The 24715-nt window shown below is 44.8% G+C and overlaps 1 protein-coding gene across 3 annotated transcripts in view; it reads right to left on the reverse strand.

Annotated features, from left to right (window-relative positions):
- Nucleotides 1-883: 883 nt before the first annotated feature.
- Nucleotides 884-24715, reverse strand: part of iqsec1b (IQ motif and Sec7 domain ArfGEF 1b) — a 287178-nt gene continuing 263346 nt past the window's right edge. For 2 of the 3 annotated variants that reach the window (XM_041981739.1, XM_041981738.1), the window contains 9 exons: nucleotides 21224-21390; nucleotides 20643-20782; nucleotides 20067-20096; nucleotides 19844-19969; nucleotides 19666-19765; nucleotides 17292-17453; nucleotides 17025-17201; nucleotides 15543-15592; nucleotides 884-5194 (listed from right to left, as the gene is read on the reverse strand). In XM_041981739.1, coding sequence (XP_041837673.1) covers nucleotides 4670-5194; nucleotides 15543-15592; nucleotides 17025-17201; nucleotides 17292-17453; nucleotides 19666-19765; nucleotides 19844-19969; nucleotides 20067-20096; nucleotides 20643-20782; nucleotides 21224-21390 — 1477 coding nt within the window. In that variant the 3' untranslated portion in view covers nucleotides 884-4669. The remainder of the gene's footprint in view (nucleotides 5195-15542; nucleotides 15593-17024; nucleotides 17202-17291; nucleotides 17454-19665; nucleotides 19766-19843; nucleotides 19970-20066; nucleotides 20097-20642; nucleotides 20783-21223; nucleotides 21391-24715) is intronic. The other variant, XM_041981740.1, reaches the window with a different exon arrangement.

The raw sequence follows: 24715 nt of genomic DNA on the forward strand, positions 1-24715 counted from the left end.
GCACAGAGTCTCCACTTTAAGGCCCGTTTATGCTCTGCGCCAGTGTTTTTCAATCCAGGTATTTGTTGGTTCCTGCTGTAATGCTTTGTTTTCTTCCTCCCTTCCTCCAGGCAGAGCAGCGTCTCTGGGGTATGTCATCATCATCATCATCATCATCATCATCATCCCCCTCAGTATTATTACTCATTCAAATGGTTGCCTAACTTTTCACATGGATGTGGAGGTGTGGCTGCCCAGGACCGCTGCTCGCTTTAGCCTCTTTTTGGTTTTACTGGATAAGGACTTTTATCTTTTCGCTCTGATTGTCCAAGTAATAGAAACTTTTTTTAATCCCCTTTTGGGTCTTGTTAAGTGTTTTTTCTTGGTTGGCATCTTAAAGTCTCGGTTCAATCAAAAACATGACATTTAATGTCCTTCAGACCACCTCCGTCTACTGTGCTCCTCCGTCGCCTCCATGTTTGCTATTGTCTGAAACTGACATCAGAGCTGGGAGGTGAACGCTGCCCTCTGGTGGATGTACAAGCTAACAACCATTTGGGGGACAGACAGGATTGTTGGACATAATGACATGAGAAGTGGACTGTGGACAATGAACATTTAACACTCACTTCCCCCTTTCTGAAAACCTGTTCAGTTGTTCATTGATGTCTGATTTACAACGCTCCCTCGTGTATACTCACACAGCCACCGTAGGCGGCTTAGGGGTCCTTGAGACTAAAGAAATGTGAATGTATATAGAGGACGTATGGAAGTCTGAGGGCAGTGTCATTTGGAAAAAAGAAACAGTAGTAAATTTATGTACATAAGGAGCAGAATTTCGCCTTTAGACCAATCAAATGTATCAGCTGACACCACAAAGCTAAGAACAGAGATGCTGAGACGGTTCAGGTTTTAAAGGATATCATTTTATTTTGCGTTCTCAACATTGTTACAGTACTAGTTTTACATCAATAGGGGTTTTTCTACTTAAAAACAGAATTCATAATAAAATAAGAGCGCTCCTCTTCCTCTTTGGACTGTGAGAGCGTAAGTCAGAAGCATATTAACCATAAACGGTAAGAGTTAGCTGTTTGTTGCTAGATCCTATGATAATTCAGTCCTGCCAGAGGCAGGAAGAAGCAGTTCCATGATTATGTAGAGACTGGAAGGCAGCAGGAATGCACCTTCAGCCACAGACATTGAGTAGTAATAATATTAATATTAATTTACAGACTATTTACATATGTTTATCATTCTTTACCCACCCTGAAAATATGTCCTCCATTTCCAACCTTCTTTACTTGGTTAAGTTACATTAGGTTTAGTATTTACAGCCGCACAGAGCAGCGCGCTGCCACGTCGTCGTTCTGGACAACGGAGGGTCATGCCGGAGTCGAGTGACACACCATAAAAAGAAAAGACACACCAGCAGGCAGAAAGCATCTAAATGTAAACGGTTAAATAATCAAAGTTTAGGGTTTCGTCAAGCAAACAGCTTGATAGAAAATAGTTATGAAAAAGAAACACACAAGAGGTAGGCATCAATGGCATGCAACAAAGCACCGCACATGGAATCTGGACAGGTTTATTAGAAATAACCAATGAACTGAGTAATACGTGGTCACAGTGGTTCTGGTGGTTCTGGTGGTCATCCAGTCTGGTCCCCCCATGAAAGAAATCTCATATGTAATAATACAGTAATTATCACTTTCCTGCAACATAAAGTGCTTATAAATATTATCCTTCGAATCAATACGGCCACAGAATTAACACAACTCAGTGACACGTTTAGCAAACAGCATCATTCTAAACCATTTATGAAGTTTGGATCATTTAGGGCCACAAGCTTTATAAATCAGTCATTAACAGTCAAGATTAACCCTTTAAAGGCCAACCTGACTTGATGTCCCTGTTGTTTTTTATATATTTATATAAAAAAGATCCCTGACATATCCATGACTAATTAAACAATTAACCCTGCAGACCCCTACATCTGGTTTATGGACGATAAATCACGCTTTGTGCCTTTTCATGACTAATATTAGCATCATGTAAATAAACTGGCATTTAACAGGTTAAAATCCCAATCATTATTTTATACTTGATTGTTTTGATCAGGACTGAAGCTGTCTAGAAGATTTGTGCAGAAAAGCATTTACAGCCTAAATTTTTATCCTTACAGACTTCACACGCTAGTAAATCATTTATCTAGTCTACATAAAAACTATTATTGCATCAGAATCAATATTTCCACGTGTCAGTGACAGCACACGTAAATATCTCATTTTAATACAAAAAATAACAGTAACATCAAGTCGTTTAAAGGGTTAAAATCCTCAAACTCAATAAAAATGTCAATCTGTTGAGTTTTTCCAGCAGTTTTTTTAAGAGGACATTTTTGTCCTTAATGACTTCAGAGGGAAGTAAGACTGGAGGGTCAGAGGCCAGAAGTCTTCTGCTCACTGATATAATTTGGGGAAATGCTGGTTTGAAAATGTTCCTGAAGATAGTCTGTTACATGCAGTTACTTTAGTGATTTAGGTCCAGTATTTCCAAATCCATGTGGATACTTGCACTTCACTGAAACACTGAGGAGGAAATGACAAAGGACACTGAGGGACGGAAAGACAAATCTAAACAGTTTGAAACCAGATGAAGGTCCATCAGATGGAAATCCCTCTTAGACAAAAACAAAACAACATAAATACTTATTGCACGTATAAAAAAGCAGATTCAGACTAACTTCTACCTCTGATTCAGCTACGTTACACTACAAAATATGCTTCAGCACACCACCCCCTCCACCTCTGCTACTGGACGGCCGACCGCTACAGCCAGCCATCCTATAATATGTCAGAAACATGACTGATATGAAACTGCTTGTTGTGGGAAGAAAACTGAGATAAACGGGGATTCGTGCACGGTGGCGTAGAGCTGGATAGTCCTGCAGGATCACTCAGCCAGCTGAGAGCTTCCCCACCGGGAACAGTCACAATGCCGAATCCCTCGTTTCCAGGGAAACTGCCCCCCCGGTCTGGCACAGCAGACCTGAAACAGTCTTTAAGTTTATCGGGTCTAAAATAGCTAAAAATGACAAGAGGGCGCGCTAACAGTACTGACGGACATTCAGATAAATCCCTGTGGTTTCCATTTCCCAGAGAAGAGCCGTTTCTTGCTATGAGCACCAGGGGACCCCGCAAGCCACCAGGGGGCCCCACGAGCCACCAGGGGACCCTGCAAGTCACCAGGGGACCCCCAAGCCACCAGGGGGCCCCACGAGCCACCAGGGGACCCTGCAAGTCACCAGGGGACCCCGCAAGCCACCAGGGGGCCCCACGAGTCACCAGGTGACCCCGCAAGTCACCAGGGGACCCCGAAAGTCACCAGGGGGTCCTAGAGCTGAATGTTCTGCCTCATCTGAGGAGAATTAAAGTGACTCGTCTTTATTTCGTATAAAGTTAAAGAAGTTGCGACGATCAGCTGTGTCTGGTGGTTTTGTGAGTTAATTTGGTCAAACTCATCAGGCAGTGACGTCTGCAGTGGACAGGTGTCCATCATTCCTATTAGTGAGAATAAACGTAATACACTGGTTTATGATGGGGGATGGGAATGTAACAGCAGGTTTTAGTGAATTTGTTTGTAGTTTATGCTGCTAGCTAGCTCAGCTAGCCTCAGATAAATGCTAGGTATCTATCTAGGATGTGTTTGCCTCATGAAAACCGACTAAAATAAAATTAACTTAACTTCCATAAGTGAACTATTTTATAGGCCTTTAATTATTGAATTACTAATAAATATTTGGACTTTTGTTAAGTATTCAGACTACTGTGGCAGTGGATTTTTGTAGAATATAGTCTGTTTAGCTTGTGAAGTGTGATAAATTGTGGCATGTTCATGGCTCCATTGTGGTTGCCTTCACATAGCTAGAAACGGCCCTGGGGAGGAGGAACGGCTCCAAGCTAAAAAGACAGGAGCAGAGGATGAGCCTGTGTTGGGGCGTGCACCAACCAGCCCTCAACAGTATGCAGCGGAGTTCTAAGTCAACGGCAACCATTTACAGCAGCATCCAGCCACAACTGCCCCACTAATAAAAACTCTAATTGCTGAACTACGCCCCCTGTATGTGCGAGTATAATACTGAGAGTTTAAACTGATGTAATTTGTTCGGTAATAATCAGAACAGTAACAGCTGATATTATTTTACAAAATATTAAGCACAACATACATTAAGCAGTTTTTGTGACTAAATCAATAAATGCTTGAATAATTGGCACATTTATCACTGCTACTAGAGATATCACAGTGCACCGTGAGCTACTGCTACATTAAATAATCTGCTACTAAAGAGGCTGACGACGTGTGTTCACACCACACTAAACCAGTGTTTTCTGTCTCTGTTTACTGCTGTTGTGAAATACTTGTTGGATATTTGATCGTGCTCCTTTGTATTTACGTAGAGGAACAGTAGATGTGGTCTTTGTGCATGCTCTCACGTTGATGTCTGTTGCTCCTAAAGCCCACAGACACCTGTGACTTGAAATTAAAAGAAAACACCAGAAAAGAAGCTGGAAAAATAAAAAAGGAAGCGCAGGATCTTGTCTGGCTTCACAGTGTGGCCGTCTTGTCAGCCGAGATCCTTGGAGGAAATATTAAAGTTCAGTCAGGGGCCCTGGGGCCCACTGTGCTCCCCTCACACCACTGTACTTATGCCGCTGTGCTTGGGCTTGGTGCTGCTGGGGCCCTGAGAAGACGGCGGTGGTGGCGGGCCGTGGAGGTGGGGGCCGTGGGTGGGGTGGCTACTGTGGCCATGCTGCGAGTGTGGGTGAGATGGGTAGGGAGGCTGCTGACTGTGGGAGGAGGGTGGGAGGTACTGGTGTGGAGGGTGCTGTAGGTGTGCCGGTGGGTGGTAGTGGTGGTGGTGGTGGTAAGGCGGGGGGTTCTGGGTCATGTGACAGTACTGGGTGTGGTGTATGGGGACTGGTGTGTCCGTCTCCACGCGGGCTGTGTGATGCAGGTTGGCAGGGTGCGGGGTGTGGGAGATGAGGGTGGGGTGTGGGCCCTGAGGTGTGGGGCTAGGGGACTTCACCCGCCGGGTCCCAAACAAAGATCCGAGCAGCGAGGAGGAGTTGGGGAGGGACTGGCCGCTGTGGCGGGACGGGCAGTCTCGGCTGGAGGGGGGTCTCCGCCGCATGTGGGGGCTGCTAATGATGGAACCCTGCAAGAGAGAAGACGGTCAGATTGTAGCAAGAAAACAGAGAAACTCGTCATCCAGCAGAGGTCAGTCTGGTCTGATACAGGAAAAACAAAAAAATCCAGCTCACAGCAGCACCTACCGCTGTACACCTGATCTCCATTCTAGCATGACTGCCAGAGCTGATTTTTATACCTGGGGCCCAGACTTTATCAGGTGGGCGTTCTAGTAATAAAGGATGCAGTGATGATTATGTTCCTCCCTCCATCACTGCTGTGAAAACTGTGGTCACATCAGGGAGAAATAAAACATCTTACATTAATAATCTGGATCGGTTCTGGTCTACAGTCTTGTGGTGGTGGTAGACCTGATCCTGGTGCGGTAGTAGTAGGGAGATTGGTTCTGGTCTACTGTCTGGTGGTGGTAGACTGTTTACAGGATATAACCAACTAGCATCCTTGCTAGCCTCCTGTTTAAATGAAAGTGGATCATGTAGCGCTAGCTTAGTCAGCGCTAACGTGGATACTGAGCTTCTCTTTGAGCATCTTTATAGTTTATTTCCCCCCTCAGCTTAAAGCTAATCTAGTGCTAGTATAGAGCTAGTTTAGCACTGCTATGTAGCTTCATGCTAACATCAGGTTAACAGCCTCACATAACATCAGTAGTTGTACCTGCACAGGAACTAAATATCTTCTAGAAATGGATGAATCATTAGGGAACATACTGATTAAGTGATACTCGTGTAGAGATACTGGTGTAGTGATACTGGTGTAGAGAAACTGGTGTAGTGATACTGGTGTAAAGATACTTGTGTAGTGATACTGGTGATCAACAGAGGTCTGGAAAGATGTTTCTGTCCTCCAGTGACCTATCAATCATCTGAGGTGAGTGCCACCCTGGCCACCCCTCTAGCTCTGCCCCTGATGTTGCCTTGTGAATCCGTTTCCTTTTTCTGTTCACTGCCTTTGTCTTTCTATGCTAATATCTCACCGACGACTCCCTGTATATGGTCTGGAGGCTCATCTTGCTGAGTCTGTCAGAGCTGGTGGTAAATGTGATGTGCTGAGGAGTCTGAGGAGTCAGACAACTACTCAGGCTTCAGACTCTCTGCTTCATGCTGCGCCTTCCTGTCAATATTAAATTCTGGTTTGGAGCATTTTATATTTTGACTGTCCTCTTTCCTTTTCCCTTTTCATGTGCAGAACTTCTAACCCACATAATTCAGTCTCTCATACATAATTCACACTAGTATTTAACTGACAATTTGCCTGACTTAAATGATTGATTTTTTTCTCAACATTTAAATATTTGCAATCATTAAGACTAACAATAAAAAACAAAACAAACAAACAAAAAAAAACCCATCTTTTTATTGTGGAGCAACACAGACTAACAAAATAATTAGAGAATGAAGCAGGTCCTTCAGAGTCATGCAGAGCATGCAACAGGAACGTTTCACGTGGGCTTTAATATGCCCACCATTGTGACAGTGCAGATAAAAGGAATACCTAAGGAAGTTGCAAAGGGTAACACACCATTTTTTCTTTCTTTTTTTTTTTTTTTTTTTAACCTGTCTTGTCCAGCATCGTTGCAAACAGAATGATTGTCTGGCTGCTGTCTGGTGCTGGGCAATTTTACTCTATCAAGCAGGGATTTATACTACATGTATAAAGTCCCTCTTGATGAAAAACTTTATTAAATCAGACTCTTAATGCTGGACTCGACCGGAGGGGACAGAGAGAGAGAGAGAGAAAAGAAAGTAGAGAGAAGAGGGAGGGGAGAGAGAGGGACAGAAAGGGTGTGGGGAGTGCGGGTGGGGACTTGAAACATCATACAGAAGACCATGTAATCCATACTACTTACAACATATATAGCTACGATCATCCTAGCCAGTAGGTCATTACACAACTAGTTGATAATAGTAACAATAATAATAATAAGAGTAAGAGTAATAATAATAATAAGAACAGAAATAATTAAAAAAAGAAACAAAATATGATAATAGATATAAGTGAAACTGCTGTATTCAAGAACACGCGCAGAGAAACCTGTGTGGATGTGTTGGAGAACTCGGCCACACGGCGACGCAAAGACTGTGTGGAGACGTTCAGGAAGGAGTGACCATGCAGAGTGATCATGCAGATGCCACCTCACTTGAACAGAGGCCAGAGTCAGGCCAGCGGTCCCGAGACCCAGGCCACCAGCCCCCCCGCAGGCAACAGATCCCGACCGGTCCACAGAGACGACCACTCGCCTGCCCAGGAAGGCAGCAGCAGGAGACCCCAGCAGGAGCCGCCCCGCGGACCCAGGGCACCGGCCCCGGCGGGCCGAGGCCAGCAGTCCCAGACCCCCCCGGGCACCGGCCGCCCGGGACAGACGGGGCAGAGGGCCCGGGCCCAGGAGCGCAGGGACACCCCCCCCCCACAGGCCGAGGGCCAGCACGCCACCCGGGGGGACCCGGCCCGCCCAGACGGCCACCACCAGAGGCCAGCCCCACACCCCAGCGCCCAGCCGCACACCCCGAGAACCAGTCCTGCCCCCCCCCAGACCAACACACACACACACAAACACACACACTCTCCTTCCACTCCTCCATTTATCCTCCCACGCATACACCATTCAACCCTCACATACTCTGTCCTCCCACACACACACACCATCCTTCCACCATCCATCCTTCCACACACACACCATCCTTCCTCCCACACACTCACCATCCTTCCACCATACACTCTCCCACACCTATCCCATCCTCCCACACACACATCATCCCTCCACCACTCATCCTCCCACACATACACCATCCTCCCTCTCACACACCATTCATCCACCTTCACACCTCCTATACACACACACACACACACCTTCCTTCCACTACCCATCCTCCCACACATACATCATTCTCCTACACCAAACATCCACCTTCACGTACCCCATCCTCCCACACACACACACACCACCCCTCCATCACCCACTCTCCCAAACATACACCACTCCCCCACACACACACCATCCTCCCTCCCATACACCATCCATCCTCCCGCACACACACCATCCTTCCACCATCCATCCTCCCACACACTCCCCCATCCCTGCACCATACATTCTCCCACACATACCCCATCCTCCCACACATACATCATCCCTCCACCATTCATCCTCCCACACCCACACCACCCCCCCTCCCACACACCACGCATCCACCTCCACACACCCCACCCTCCCACACACCATCCCTCCACCACCCATCCCCCCACACCCACACCACTCTCCCACCCACACACCACCCCCCCCCCAACACACACACACACAAACACCATCCCCCCACCACCATCCTCCCGCCACCCCACGCCACGGGGGGACAGCCCCAGCCAGGAGGCGAGGAGACACGAGCCAGGCCCCCAACCCCCCACCCCGCCCCTGCCCCCCACTCCCCACCCCCAAAACAGCACCTTCCCCCCAGGGCCAGCAGCCAAAACCCCCCGGGACAGCCCGCCTACGCCCCGGGCCATCCATGGAGATAGGGGCGCTTGAAGACCCCATCCCCCCTCCCCCCCCCACTAGTGATGGAATATATTATGTGCTGTTTGCAATTAAAAAAAGAGGGTTAAAATTGGGGGGCAGTAACTGCATTGAGGAGGGGGTGGGGCCACCTGAGCAGTCCCACCCACCTGACCTCGCATGTTCCACCCCCCAAAACGTGTTTGTATGTTGCAAATGTTATTTGTGCTCAGTGACTAAGTGGAATTAAAAGCTGGGAGGCATGCTGCCGCTCGGCGAAGCAACAGGGCCACTATGATGACCCCCCTGCCCCGCCCAGCGCAACAAGCACACCTCCCACAGCCCTACCTGTGTATGTAGTGAAGAGTGGGGGAGGGGAGGGGTCAGGAGATGTAGGTCCAGAGGGGAGTAAGCCTCCCCCGTGGAAGACGACCCGCCAGTGGCTTAGGGCGCCCCCGTCCCCCGCCGGCCCCGAAGGGCGTCACAGGCCCGGAGCAGGCACCCCAACCCAGGCACGCCACGAACCCCCCCAGGGGCCAGCCACCAGCCCAAGGGGCCACTTTCCTCTTTCTGAGTGGGAGGGGGGCGAGGCAAAGGAAGGGAACCCCAGGCCCACGCCCCCAACACCCGGCCAGGGCGCCCCCCAGAGGACACGTCCTAACCCCCTGCAAACGCACACACTTTTTTTTTTTTTTTTTTTTACCCCAGCCACTCACACACCCTCTCACACACCTCTATACACCAACACCTCAATACGTGCACATACCTCCACACACACACTTCACGCACATACCTATAAACACACACACCGGTGCCCACATACACACACACTCTCATACCCCTCCATACACATACACCACTACACACGCACTCACATACATACCTGCATATACACACAAGCACCTCCATACATACTCACGCCTCCACCCACTCCTTCACTCCTCCACACACACCTCGACCTCCACGTGCACACACTCATATATACACACCTTCACACACACCCACACACACATCCCACATAGACCTCCACACACACACCCGCACACCACTCACACACACATACACGCACACACCTAGACCTTCATACACACCCACACACACATACAGCACACACATCCCTCTACACCCACCCACACACCCGCATACCTACAGACACACACACACACACACACCCACCTATATACAAACACACCCCCACCCAGGTTCCGGGGCTGCGACCAAGCACCAGGGCACGGACCAACCCCCGGCACGGCACATCCGGACGGGCCCAGCCCCCCCCAGCAGCGGCAGACCCCCCACCCCCAGGAGAGGGGGGAGACCCGACACCCCAGAGCCCGGGGCCCCCACCCGGCCCACCCCGGGCCCGACCGGCCACCCGGCCAGGGGCCGACGGACACCGACCCAGGCACCCCGGCAGCCACCCCCCACCGCCACGAGGCAGTCCCACCCCGGGGCCCACCCAATGCCGCCCGCCCAGACCGGAACCCCCAGCTGACCCAGCAGCGGAGCAGCCAAGATCCCCACCCAGGAGACAACCGGAGACCCGAAGCCACCAGGGACCCCCCACCCATATCCACCCCCATCCCAGCGAAGCCGCAATCCTCCACCTACATTAGGTGATGTAGCCAGTCACAGGGGACCAGAGGGAATGAAAGTCATCTGATTGGTTCCTGGAGGAGGCAGACATTGTCTCAATGCTGATGTGATCTAACAGGAGATTTCTAAACTGCTGGATAGACAAATTATTCTTATCTTTCCAGTTCACAAGGATAGTTTTCTTTGCGATGCATAAGACTGCGAGGACCAAGTTTATGGAGTGTATTCCTATGTTAGTGTCACCCAGGTCGCCCAGTAGGCAAAGTGTGGGGTTTGCAGAAAAACTGGTTTTAAACCATTTTGAGAGATCTTCACACACCTTAATCCAGAACCTTTGGACAGGTGTGCAGGACCACAGCGCATGGATGTAGCTATCAGAAGTGTTCTCAGAGCAGTGTGGGCAGATATCTGATGGTGAAAGGCCCATCCACAACATCCTGTGTCCTGTATAATGAGTTCTATGGAGAATTTTGAATTGTATTAGTTGTATATTTGAATTCTGAGTCATTTTAAACGTGTTTAAACATATTTGTGACCATCTTTTCTGATCAAAGTTATTAGATAAATCATCTTCCCATTTTGAAGTTGGGAGAGATATCCTGTCTTCTAGCTTTGCAAGTAATCTATATATTTTTGATAATAATTTTGGAGTATTAAGATTCAAGAATTCTGCTATTCTGACAGGAAGCTGCAAGTCTAACTGTACAGGGGTATACTTCTTACATATAATTGATTTTAGTTGGTGGTACTCTAAGAATTTATTGCTGTTGATTCCATACTGTGAGACAATTGTGTTGAAAGATACAAAGTTTCCATTTTCTATTATCTGTCCTAACTGTTGTATTCCTTTAGTCTTCCATTGAGTGAAGTTTATCATCTTTTTGTTCTGCAGGATGTCAGGGTTGTTCCAGATGGGTGTAAGTCTACATGGAAAGAGGGAAGATCTGGTTATCTTACAGAATTCCCACCAAGCCATTAAGGAAAAACGGATGTTAAGGCTTTTAAAGCACTTATATGGTTTAATGGTTGAGCTGATGAACGGCAGGTCAGAGATGACTAAGTCCTCACACAAAGCCTGCTCCCTATCTAGCCACGGCTCATCCAGATAACTGGGTTTGAGCCACATTGAGATGTACTGCAGCCTGTTAGCTATAAAGTAGTGATTAAAGTTTGGTAGATCCAGTCCTCCTCTATCTTTAGTCTGCTGTAAGGTTTTAAGACTGATACGTGACGGCTTGTTTTTCCAAAGAAACTTGGATATGAAAGAGTCCAGAGATTTAAACCAACTGGTGGAGGGTTTAGTGGGTATCATTGAAAATAAATAATTAACTTTAGGTAGAATCATCATCTTAATGGTGGCAACTCTCCCCATTAGTGAGATGGGTAAGCGCCTCCACCGTAAGAGATCATCTTCTATTGTTTTTAGTAGCTGAACATAGTTTAATTTTGTTAAATCTGATAATCTGGGGGAAATATTTATACCTAAATATCTAATGTTTCCTGTCTGTATTTTGATATCAGGGATGTTTTGTAGGTCACAGTTGATGGACATGGCTGTAGTCTTAGACCAGTTAATAGAATAATCAGATATTGATGAGAACTTATTAATAACTGTGATTGTCTCAGAGAGTGATGTTTGTGAGTTCTGAAGGAAGAGTAATATATCATCTGCATAAAGACTTATTTTATGTTCTATATTTTTGCCCTGGATTCCTTTAATTTCTATATTTTGTCTAATAGCAGCTGCTAACGGCTCTATGAAAATGGCAAAAAGTGAGGGGGAGAGTGGACAGCCCTGTCTGGTGCCTCTCTGTAAGCGAAAGCTTGGAGAAGTTTGATCGTTGGTTTTCACACATGCATTTGGGTTATTATATAATATTTTAATCCACTCTATGAAAGCAGGTCCAAACCCAAATTTGTCTAGTGTTGCAAATAGAAACTTCCAGTTTACCCTGTCGAAGGCTTTTTCTGCATCTAGAGAAATGATTGTGGATTCTAGATTATGTAAAGTAGAGTAATCTATGAGGTTAATTAGTCTACGCGTGTTAGTAGATGAATGTCGACCTTTTATAAAACCTGTCTGGTCCGGATGTATTATAAGAGGGGTTATTTTTTCTATCCTTCTGGCAAGAGCTTTACTAATTATTTTCAGGTCTACATTTATTAAAGATATGGGACGGTAACTGGATGGAAGTGTGGGGTCTTTGCCTGGTTTTAGCAATAGTGTTATATTAGCTAAGTTCATATTTTGCGGTGTTTTTTGTTTTTCCTGTATTTCTAACAACATATTATAAAATGTAGGAGCTAGCGTTGTCCAGAATTCCTTGTAAAATTCTGCTGAGTAACCATCTGGACCCGGGGCTTTATTGTTGGGCATATGTTGGAGAGCTTCGTGGAGTTCATCTACAGTAATAGGTGCATCTAAAGTTATTTTATTTTCATTTTTTAGTTTTGGTAGATTAATGTTGTTTAAAAATTGTTCAATATGTTCATCTGTTGGATTAATCTGTGATTCATATAATGTTTTATAGAAGCTTCTAAACGTGTCATTTATCTTGTCTGGGTCATGGCTGATTTTCTTTCTTTTTTTAATGAAATGCAGCCCTTATTGTTTTAAACATTAGTGCTGACCTCTTTTTTTTTATGTTGCAATGCACAAAACGAAATAGCACCAGGGAAAATACAGGTGCTCGTCAAAAAATGAGAATATCATGAAAAAGTTGAGTTATTTCAGTAATTACATCCAATTTTATGACAAGCACCTGTACTCTTTTGGTTTGTTTCTGTCTTGGTGACGAAGATGGACATTGGTGGATGTAGTCAGGAAATATCTCCACACAGTCGAGCGCTGCTCCTGGGGGTGTTGTTTAAGCCACTCTTACATAGCATTACCTGAGGATAACGTGCAAAGATAGATCCACGATGCCGTTTCTAATCCATCCGAAATCAGCAATGATACCACCCAGAGCTGCCACAGGATGAGGATTTTCTTTAACCATTCATTTATTTGCAAACTAAACGGTTAAATGATTCAACTGAATGTGTGTCTCTGACACTAAAAATCTGAGCAGCAATCAGCTTTAGCCATTTTATCTAAGCCAAAGATTCATATATAGATATCCTCTATTTGTGTGTTATCTGAGCAGCTTCACTTTGACATTTACTGCTGATGTGTGTTGTGCATGAATTGTGCAGTTTCAGAACAGAATGGGTGACATTCACTTTGACAATATACTGTGGACAAGTTTCAGGGTAAAACACTAAAATAAATAGAAGTTTTTTGCTCCAAGCTTCAGGCAGTGGAGTAAAAATAAGATAGCTTTAGCCTGCAGTGGCTCAATACTACAGCTGAGAACCAAATGCAATGTTTAATGCATTACGAGATGGACTTTTCTCTAGGTATTTGTTGGCAGTAAGAAAAATTCAGTATTGAATCACGTCAGCCTCCATTGAGGTCTGCTTACTAATAAAACCTTCTCAGTAATTCAAGCTAGCATAGAGGTAACTTGCATAAGCTGTGCAAAAATGACCATGTTAACATAATCTATTATTCTATTCTATTCTATTCTACAGTCATTTAGCAGACGCTTTTATCCAAAGCGACTTACATTTGAGAGGAAGAACAACACAAGCATGAATTCAAACAAGATGGGACGTCATAATTAAGTGATAGTCAGACCGCTTTTGAGTCCAGGTGGACCCAGGTGCTGTCATGTAGTGCTAGTGCAGTGCATATAATTGTTTTTTTTTTTTTTTTTTTTTTCTTTTTTTTTTTTTTTCTTTTTTAATACAGGATCACGATTTCATCACACAATATCAACTAGGTCATAAGTGCATGATTTCATCACATAATATCAACTTGGGCATAAGTGCATGATTTCATCACACAATATCATCTTGGGCATAAGTGCACACAGCTTCTTCAGTACTTGGTTGAGCCAAAAAGCTGGACAAATCTTTCTGACTCATTTAGTTAAGCTAAATGTGGAAATGCTCCTTAAACAACTGAGTATTATAGAATAGTAAAGTTGCTGCTAATATCAATTACCTTATGAGTTTGCTTGAAACATCCACCTAGTCATCTCAAAGTCCACATGTATAATAGGTAGCATAGCATCAATTAGCTAGCATAGTTCAAACCAGCTAGCAAGTTGAAACTAGTTAGCATAGTTTTAACTTGCTAGCAGATTATCAATTAGCTAGCATAGTTTAAATTAGCTAGCATAGTGTCAATTAGTTTGCATTGTTTAAATGAGCAAGAATACCTTAAACAAGCTAACACATGATCAATTAGCTAGCATACTTTAAACAAGCTAGCATATAATCAATTAGCTAGCATACTTTAAACAAGCTAGCATATGATCAATTAGTTAGCATACTTTAAACAAGCTAGCATATGATCAATTAGCTGGCATAGTTTAAACAAGCTAGCATATAATCAATTAGCTAGCATAGTTTAAACTAGTTAGCATACGATCAATTAGCTAGCATACATTAAACAAGCTAGCATATAATCAATTAGCTAATATACGTTAAACAAGCTAGCATAGGATCAATTAGCTAGCATTCTTAAAACAAGCTAGCATAGGATCTATTAGCTAGCATTCTTTAAACAAGCTAGCATAGGACCAATTAGCTATCATACTTTAAACAAGCTAGCATAGGATCAATTAGCTAGCATAGTTTATTTGTATTTTGTATCGATATTCTCAACCTGCTATATGTTTTCAAATTAATGAATGGTTCACTATTCAATTCTGAAATGCGAAAAAGAAGAATAAAGATGTAGTAAAAATCAGTTTTAAAGTAAAGAAACTCAAAAAAGTAATAATGTGCTTCTTATTTTTTGTGCTGGTTAAGTGTAACATTATAAAAAGAAGGGGTGGGATTAACTTGTGGAGTTCAAAGGTAAGTGAAAAGATGTAGTAGACGTGAATTTAAACTGTGTGGGCATGCAGCAGCTGCAGCTAAAACGGGGTCTAAATCCAGAAAAATATCTAGAATACAAACCCACAAAACTAAGAGGTTGATTCTAATGAAAATGAAGTTCTAACTTGAGTCTGAAATGATGTTAGTCGTGTCAGGCTATGATGAGTTAGCGCAACAGCCACAACACCATTCCTGGTCAGCCAAGTGCATGCACAGCATTCCAGGTGCTCACAACAAAAAACACCAAAAACAGAGAAGAACACCACAAAGAGAAACTAAAATTGCATGCTAGGAGTGGACAACACTGAGGCGAGGGACAGCTCGGCATCATTGGCTTCCTACTTACTTCCAGATTGCTGTCTAGTGATCCTGCACTGCTGCGTCTCCCACGCTTGCCTGCCCAGAACATGGGACATGACAGATTAGACACAGCTGGTGAAAATGTGGATGTGCACACGTCCCTTTCATCTAGTTTGGGAGGATACTAACACACTAAAGTGGCACATAACTAGCAAGCAGCCAACTATAAAGCAACTACAGCAGGGGTAATCTGTTCATAAAGTTTCTCTCAAGCAACTCAAGATTTCTTTAGGCATCTACGAAGTGATCCGAGGCATTGCTGGCAGAAGAGACTGGCTGCATGCATTCAAGGGTTAATCCAATAATTTAGCATTTAATTTTTGTGAAAGACTGATAATAGGAAATGATGATTGTGTTATTCACAAAAACTCCTGCCCTTCCAAAAGGCATGTTTACCTAAAAAGTAGAAAAACACGAACAACTAATTTTGTTCTTAGATGTTGCTTTACAAGTCGGACCTGTCTGAGTGTGTTTGTGCAGTGAGGCATCAGCTCTCTGCAGCCTGCCTAAATCAACAGCATAACATTGAGTCCTCTTACAGCTAAGACGCTCAAATTGATCACAATGACCTAGATAGCACTGCTCCACCCACCGCTGGTCACACAGGATTATGAGTTGATAGCCTCTAGTAAATAACACCTAGGCCCATAATAAAACACACCCATGTCAATCTCTTTACTTCCTTGGCCCTGGTACTTTATAGTGCTATGGCAGCCACCCAAATCAGAGCTGCACAAGAATAGGAATGCACCTTCTTCCAAGTTTCCGAAACACGTGCAGTCAACAGTATTGTCCCCAAGTGGCAACCTCTGCCTGTAAAAAGTGAAGCCTATGCGGAACTGCAAAAAAACTGCCGTTCTCCCCTCGTCCACTAGGAGCTCCAAAACAGAGCAAATACCCATAGACTTCTATGTTAAAAAGACCAACCAGCAGAAATAAACATGTTTAAAGCCTGGTACAAAGATCCATTTTAGGATTAATAGGTCAATCATCCATTTGGATGTTATTTAATCTTGAAATTTGGCATAATTAAGGGTGTGTCCTTTCGATTGACAGGTATCCAATATCCGCGGAAAGAAGCAAAAGTGTAGCACAACTGCGGTTTTTACCCGGCTAACAGCGTGCCTTAGCTTTAGCCCGCCTACCTCCGTTAGCTGGTTAGCTACCGTTGCTCGGGGTTAGCTTGGTTAGCTCTGAGTTTGATGGTTGTCAATCATCCACCCCCACCTTCACAGTCCCCCTCTCAGCTTGACCTCTTTGCCCATTTTTGGATTTTCCGGGACTAACGATACGTGTGATGATACCAAGATGGCGACGGTGGGAACGCCCAACGAGCTTCACTTTTGCTCTTCAGAAACCTACGGGTGATGTCTTTGATTGTCCCAGCATCTGGCTCAGGTGTATGCTCTACTCCGTCTAATACATGAGCGCTATGTGAGTGGGTTACCATGACAACATCTGACGTTACCTGCATCTGAAAGGTCCCGTAGGGAGCTGCTGAGGGCGCTCCTCTTCAGACCTTCCCCAGTAGCGTAGCTGTCATCAAGGCTTGCTCGGCTGAGGTTGCCATTCCCGGTTTCCTTCTTTAAACCTGAACTCTGGGACATGCTCGGCCTCACCACTCCTTTCTGTTTTTCTAGCTCAGCTGTGCCGGAAAAACACAAGCAACATAATTTATAATTAAGGCTTTACATCTAAAGCTACCCAACACCGTGAATGTAAAACATCTGCTCACATTCTATCCGATACTTCTCCATTTCTTGGACTTCTGCGATAGATTCTCGCAGATCATCTGTAAACTTTTTGCGATCCTGAGGGTTGGGAGCATTAAAATTTATGAGGACCTTAATGTCTGCTCCAGGTATGGCCGAGGTCAGGCGGACTCCATTAGGATAATCTAAAAAGGTAGATAAAAAAGGAGCAAGTCCTTAACCAGCCACTTTGCAAAGTAGTGAGTTTACTGAATTTATAATCAAATGAGTGAAACAAATCTTTCCTGCAGAGGAAGTCCAGAGCTTTTTATGCTTCTATGTTAAGAAACTGTCAGACTATGAGGCCAAAATGATGTAAAATGAATGAATGAATAGATATAGCAGAAGAGCGCGTAACATCCTGCGGGACCAGCACCACCCTGCTCATCACCTTTTCCACCTGCTGCCCTCAGGGAGAAGGTACAGGGCCATAAAGGCCAGAACATCCAGACTGGCCAACAGCCTGTATCCTCAGGCTGTGAGATTACTAAACACTGCCCCCCTCCCCTTTCTGCCCCCCTCTCATGAACAATAACCACACCCACCATCAATAGCACTGAACTGGTTTTGCATTGCTACATAATGTCACTGTTCTCATGTATTTGTCTGAATGACCCTGCTCTCAAATGCACTTTATCAACAACATGCCCTTAAGCTGCTGCCAATACTGTTACTGTACTGATCATCCATACTGTGCTAAATGTTTACACTAGGGTTTTTAGGGGTTACTTAGGTATTTCACTTTATAAACTATGCATGTGGATGCTCCAAACGTAATTTCGTAATTCTTCTGTGACAATGACAATAAATACTTGAGTTGATAGCAGCATAAAGGCCAACGGGAAAAAGAAAGCAGAATTTATTACTAACAGAACTTTGTAGAAATAACACACAGATCAACAGTGACCAAGCCTTTTCTCATCTCATCGTTCTCTCAAGTCTTGGCTTTCAGGAGAAAAAATATTGTTATTGAAACAAACACACAACAGAAACTATTTCCATGTTTCCACTTTTTCCTCATTTCCAGTTATTCCTGCTACTATTTACCTGCTATCCTCACTAAACCAACTCCAGCTCAGCTGCTTTGTGGCGCCACCGTGCATCAGAAACGTCTTCTTGGCTTTATTCCAGCCATAGAGGAGCATTATTTTTCTTCTTTTCACACACACATAGAACTTTCTGCTCACTGGTTGATCTTTGGCTGCTCCTGATTGGACGTTACCGTCAATCTAAGCTCTCTGATTGGTGGAAAGTCTGACAGGAAGTGGCTTCATCATCATGTCCAGGTCTAAATAGAGGTCTCTTAGCAACATAGTAGTGATGGTGATGTTTTTATGGTGAAATGTGATAAATAATGCTGTTATCATGGATCATTGTGGATTTACCAGATAGAGTCTCTGAATAAAACTACATTTAGTGGCTGGATTGTAAACCTGCTGGACGGGATAGAAATGCCTGGAAAACTTATGTAGATCAGCTAAAGGGTAAAATATCCATCACATTTACCCCACAGAGATACACTCCACCGCTCCTGGTGGAGGAGAGACCTCAGCGAGACCTGATGGAGGTTTTTAAGGGTTTCAACACTGAGGATATTTTGGCCATTTTTTTAATTAGCATTGCAATATTGTGTCTAATAAGACTTCCAATGTTTTCTATGCAACTGTTGTAAAGGTATTGCAATGGTTTCTGTTTGTTTCTACGACTAGTCAGGATACATTTTATGTAATTTGTTTTAGCTTTCTGTTATGCATTTGTTAAAATCCTGCAAATGCAAAATGTTTTAAATGACAATTGTCCCTCACTCTGTAAGGCAGAGGAGGTAAAAACCAAGCTGAGGGTGGTGTGATTTGTGTTGGCTTTGACACGTACTAGTTATAGGAAACTACTCTTTCTATTGACCCAAGTTTGTATGAGTCCTTAACCAAAGAGAATTGGGTTTTGAGGAACTGGAGTCACTGAATTAGCCATCCAGTGAGCAGAAATCTACATGTTCTCCCAGTTCTCACTGATTCATACCATTAAAACCACTGATTTGAAAATAGGACCGAATACCTTGCGAAACAAACATAACAAACTGAATAATTTCCTTCTATGCTGCCACGATGAAGCTCATGATGCTTGAGCTTTAAATGATTCATTCGGGACTTGCGCATTACAACCACATACAGGTGGAATATGTCTAACATTAACACGTCAGATCGGTACTCTATACTGGCAAATGGTTTGAAAAAAATGTGGTTTTGTTGGATCTCTAACGGCTGTAGCTACCATTTCCTCAGCAGTTTTTTAGAGATTTGATCATACAGGTGAGAGTTGGAGGGAATAAGTAGAATGATGAGGGAAAACAGAGCTTACACTGATTCTCAAAGAGCAGCACTTGCATTCCATAAAGTGAGAAGGACTGACGGAAGCTGTACGTGACAGAGTTCTTCTTCTTCTGAAAAATCTTTGTAACCTAAGTGAAGAGCATATACAAGAAGTTAGACTGGTTAGAGACAAACAGAAGCACGTCCAGGTCTGTATGCTGCCGTACCACGAGCAGGTCATTAAAGAGGAAGATCTCCCTCTGGTGCAGGCCCAACTTCTGTGGTTTGTTTGGATCGGGTACTTCAAAGAGTCTGCAGTAACAAACCAGCCTCCGGTGGGGAAGAGACAGGACCTGCACACACAATACAGCATCACCTTCCAGTCATACATGTTTATATTTGTTCCTACAGGCATGCCAAGAATGTCCCCATAAAGTCCGTCATACTCACACAGCCAAGACCTTGGTGTAGCGAGCCAATCTACAGTCAAGAGACATTTTACAGATTAGCAAACACATACGGGACCTTCTATCAGATGAACGATCATAGAGGAAAAATGGAATCGATTAGAAAACCAGGAAACTAGCTTTATGGTTGACAGAGCAAACATCCTTCACAGTTTGTTTTATTATTTCCAGTATGTGTCACTTTTCAGGACCCTGGCAAGAGTCGCTGGCAGGGAAACGGTAGGAAGCCAGGACTCATTGAGTTTGCTTTTCAGTCATTATCATGGAGCTTGTCAACTGGCTTTTTTGTGCCTGGCACTCCAGAAAAATATATATTTCAGTTTTTCAGCATGAAGATCCCCATCCCTGAGGGACTGATGATCTGAACATTCCGATAAAGGATGCTCTTTCATTTTTAGGGAGATTCGGCCATGAACAAGGCAGGACTCTGTGGGGGCTCAGAGGTACGCTGGCTAATTTGATTTCTGAACATTGCAGCTCGTCTCTGCTCTTGAACGGAGAGCAGGATAAAAGTGGTCACACTTCACATGCAGCAGCCGGAGGGCAAACTCAAACTTACCGGCTTCTTTCCAACAATCAGTTTTTCCACTTTCTGAACCTGGGACACGTGGTCTTCATTAGTCTTGAGCTCTCGCTTGCGAATCCGCTCATATATCCCCACCAGCGTCTCTCTGGGAATGTCCTCCCCGTCATCAACTCCTTTCAGAGGATGAGAGAAAAAGAGAATAAAAAGAGATTAATGACTAATTTACAGATTTATGGATGTGGATGAAGCCCTGGGTTTACTCACTGGGCTGCACAGACATCTTACAGTGTGGGCACAACTGTCCTTCGGGCTCCTCTGAAGACGAATCTTTCTTATTTCTTACACTTAATATTGTACTTTAATTACAGACTCTAATAGGCAGAAAAATCAGCTAGTCCTGCAATACAGCCTTTAGCTAGTACCCATATAATCTGCTCAGGACGGCTTAACAGCAAAGCTTTCTCTGCCATTATTTTTAAAGAAGTCCCTTATTGACATGAACCAGTGATCAAGGCCAATGATTGTATATTGTTACAAGCTGAAGAAACAGTGATGTGGTTGGAAATGCTGGTTCACTTCTAGCTGGAAGCAGCAAAGGGAGGCAGAGTAAGTACCTCGTAGGTTTTTGACAAAGTCCTCCAGCTTCATCTTCCTCTCCGGCTTGACGTTTGGGCTGTACATGTCAGTGTTGAGGAGGATGATGGCAAAGGCAAGGATGAAGATGGTGTCGGGGTTCCTGAACTGTCGCACCACACCGGGGTTGCAGATGCAGTAGCGTTGGCTGCAAAGATCATACCAGAAACAGAAACTTTCAAGTAAAAATAAAAAGTGATAGAACTCTTTTTATTATTATGATTTTAGCTAATAAATCACAGCCTAAACCCCTGCAGGACTTTTGTTTGCGTTAAATTAGTATAATTCAAAGACATTCAGTAGACCCCTTGCATCATAATATGAAACAAACATAGCACTCCAGATGTCTAGAGATGGGAACTGTAGTCTGGGACTCGGACTCAAGGCTCACATATGTCGCATTTCCAGTGAATTGAGACTTGACTTGGACTCGTGATTTGAGACTTGTGGACAATCTTTTACTTTTTTCTGATCTTGTCTATCTGATCTTCTGTCTGCTGTCATCTCTCCAGATGTAACACTGACATAACGTAACACTGACATAACGTAACACTGACGTAACGTCACACAGAGGTAACATCATACTGACGTAACGTCACATAGACGTAACGTCACACAGACGTAGCGTCACACAGACGAAGCGTCACACAGAGGTAACGTCACACAGAGGTAACGTCACACAGACGTAGCGTCACACAGAGGTAACGTCACACTGACGTAACGTCACACAGACGTAACTTCACACAGACGTAACTTCACACAGAGGTAGCGTCACACAGAGGTAGCGTCACACAGAGGTAACGCTACACAGAGGTAACGTCACACAGGCGTAACGTCACACAGACGTAGCGTCACACAGACGAAGCGTCACACAGAGGTAACGTCACACAGACGTAAAGTCACACAGAGGTAACGTCACACAGACGTAGCGTCACACAGAGGTAACGTCACACTGACGTAACGTCACACAGACGTAACTTCACACAGACGTAACTTCACACAGAGGTAGCGTCACACAGAGGTAGCGTCACACAGAGGTAGCGTCACACAGAGGTAACGCCACACAGAGGTAACGCCACACAGAGGTAACGCCACACAGAGGTAGCGTCACACAGACGTAACGTCACACAGACGTAACGTCACACAGAGGTAGCGTCACACAGAGGTAGCGTCACACAGAGGTAGCGTCACACAGAGGTAACGTCACACAGACGTAGCGTCACACAGAGGTAACGTCACACAGAGGTAACGTCACACAGACGTAGCGTCACACAGAGGTAACGTCACACGGACGTAGCGTCACACGGACGTAGCGTCACACGGACGTAGCGTCACACAGAGGTAACGTCACACAGAGGTAACGTCACACAGATGTAGCGTCACACAGAGGTAACGTCACACAGACGTAGCGTCACACAGACGTAGCGTCACACAGAGGTAACGTCACACAGAGGTCACGTCACACAGAGGTAACGTCACACAGAGGTAACGTCACACAGATGTAGCGTCACACAGAGGTAAAGTCACACAGAGGTAACGTCACACAGACGTAGCGTCACACAGAGGTAACGTCACACTGACGTAACGTCACACAGACGTAACTTCACACAGACGTAACTTCACACAGAGGTAGCGTCACACAGAGGTAGCGTCACACAGAGGTAGCGTCACACAGAGGTAACGCCACACAGAGGTAACGCCACACAGAGGTAGCGTCACACAGACGTAACGTCACACAGACGTAACGTCACACAGAGGTAGCGTCACACAGAGGTAGCGTCACACAGAGGTAGCGTCACACAGAGGTAACGTCACACAGACGTAGCGTCACACAGAGGTAACGTCACACAGAGGTAACGTCACACAGACGTAGCGTCACACAGAGGTAACGTCACACGGACGTAGCGTCACACGGACGTAGCGTCACACGGACGTAGCGTCACACAGAGGTAACGTCACACAGAGGTAACGTCACACAGATGTAGCGTCACACAGAGGTAACGTCACACAGACGTAGCGTCACACAGACGTAGCGTCACACAGAGGTAACGTCACACAGAGGTCACGTCACACAGAGGTAACGTCACACAGAGGTAACGTCACACAGATGTAGCGTCACACAGAGGTAACGTCACACAGATGTAGCGTCACACAGACGTAGCGTCACACAGACGTAGCGTCACACAGAGGTAACGTCACACAGAGGTAACGTCACACAGAGGTAACGTCACACAGAGGTAACGTCACACAGACGTAGCGTCACACAGAGGTAACGTCACACAGAGGTAACGTCACACAGAGGTAACGTCACACAGACGTAGCGTTACACAGACATAGCGTCACACAGACGTAGCGTCACACAGAGGTAACGTCACACAGAGGTCACGTCACACAGAGGTAACGTCACACAGAGGTAACGTCACACAGAGGTAACGTCACACAGAGGTCACGTCACACAGAGGTAACGTCACACAGAGGTAACGTCACACAGAGGTAACGTCACACAGACGCGCTCTCAGTTTGCTCTATCAAAACACCGACAGCACGGTGAATGCAGCTGTAGCTGCAGCATCGCAGTAACTTTAGGGTTTAAAAACTTAATCAAAGGGACCAGTATAAGAGCAGCACACTGGAACATCTGTGGTGTAAAAACCTGGGATGCTGGATCCACCACACCCACCTTCATCCACCTTAACACACACATTAGCATCGACGCGACAGAGGCGTAAATATTAGCTTGTTGCTACATGTGTAGTAAAATGATGTTAATTCATCAGATCAGCTTCACTGGATGCGTTCAGAGGAAGAACGAGACATTTACTGAACAGTTTCCATTAACAGTAACTTGGCCATGATCACGTTGAACTGGGATCAGACCAGTTATAAACACAGTGTTAAACTGGGATCAGACCCGCTGTTAACACCACGTTAAACTAGGACCAGACCCGCTGTAAACACAGAGTTAAACTGGGATCTGTCTCGTTGTAAACACTACCTTAAACTGGGATCTGTCTCGTTGTTAACACCAAGTTAAACTGGGATCAGACCCGCTGTAAACACCGAGTTAAACTGGGATCTGTCTCGTTGTAAACACTACCTTAAACTGGGATCTGTCTCATTGTTAACACCAAGTTAAACTGGGATCAGACCCGCTGTAAACACCGAGTTAAACTGGGATCAGACACGTTGTAAACACTGTGTTAAACTGGGATCAGACCCACTGTAAACACTGTGTTAAACTGGGATCAGATCCGCTGTAAACAATGAGTTAATCTGGGATCAGACCCGGGAATGTTTTACCTGTTAGTTGAAGAAAATAAAAACTAAAAGTGTAAAATAATGGCTTCTCTATCATTGCAGTTTATTGAAAAACTTGTGTTTTAAAGCTGTGAAATACTTCATTGTTTTTAAACTGTGGTACTTATACAGTTGATCGTATTTGCGCTCTTTCTAGTGTTACGCCAAAGAATTGT

Source organism: Melanotaenia boesemani, chromosome 3 (genome assembly GCF_017639745.1).
Source record: "Melanotaenia boesemani isolate fMelBoe1 chromosome 3, fMelBoe1.pri, whole genome shotgun sequence".
Lineage (NCBI taxonomy): Eukaryota > Metazoa > Chordata > Actinopteri > Atheriniformes > Melanotaeniidae > Melanotaenia > Melanotaenia boesemani.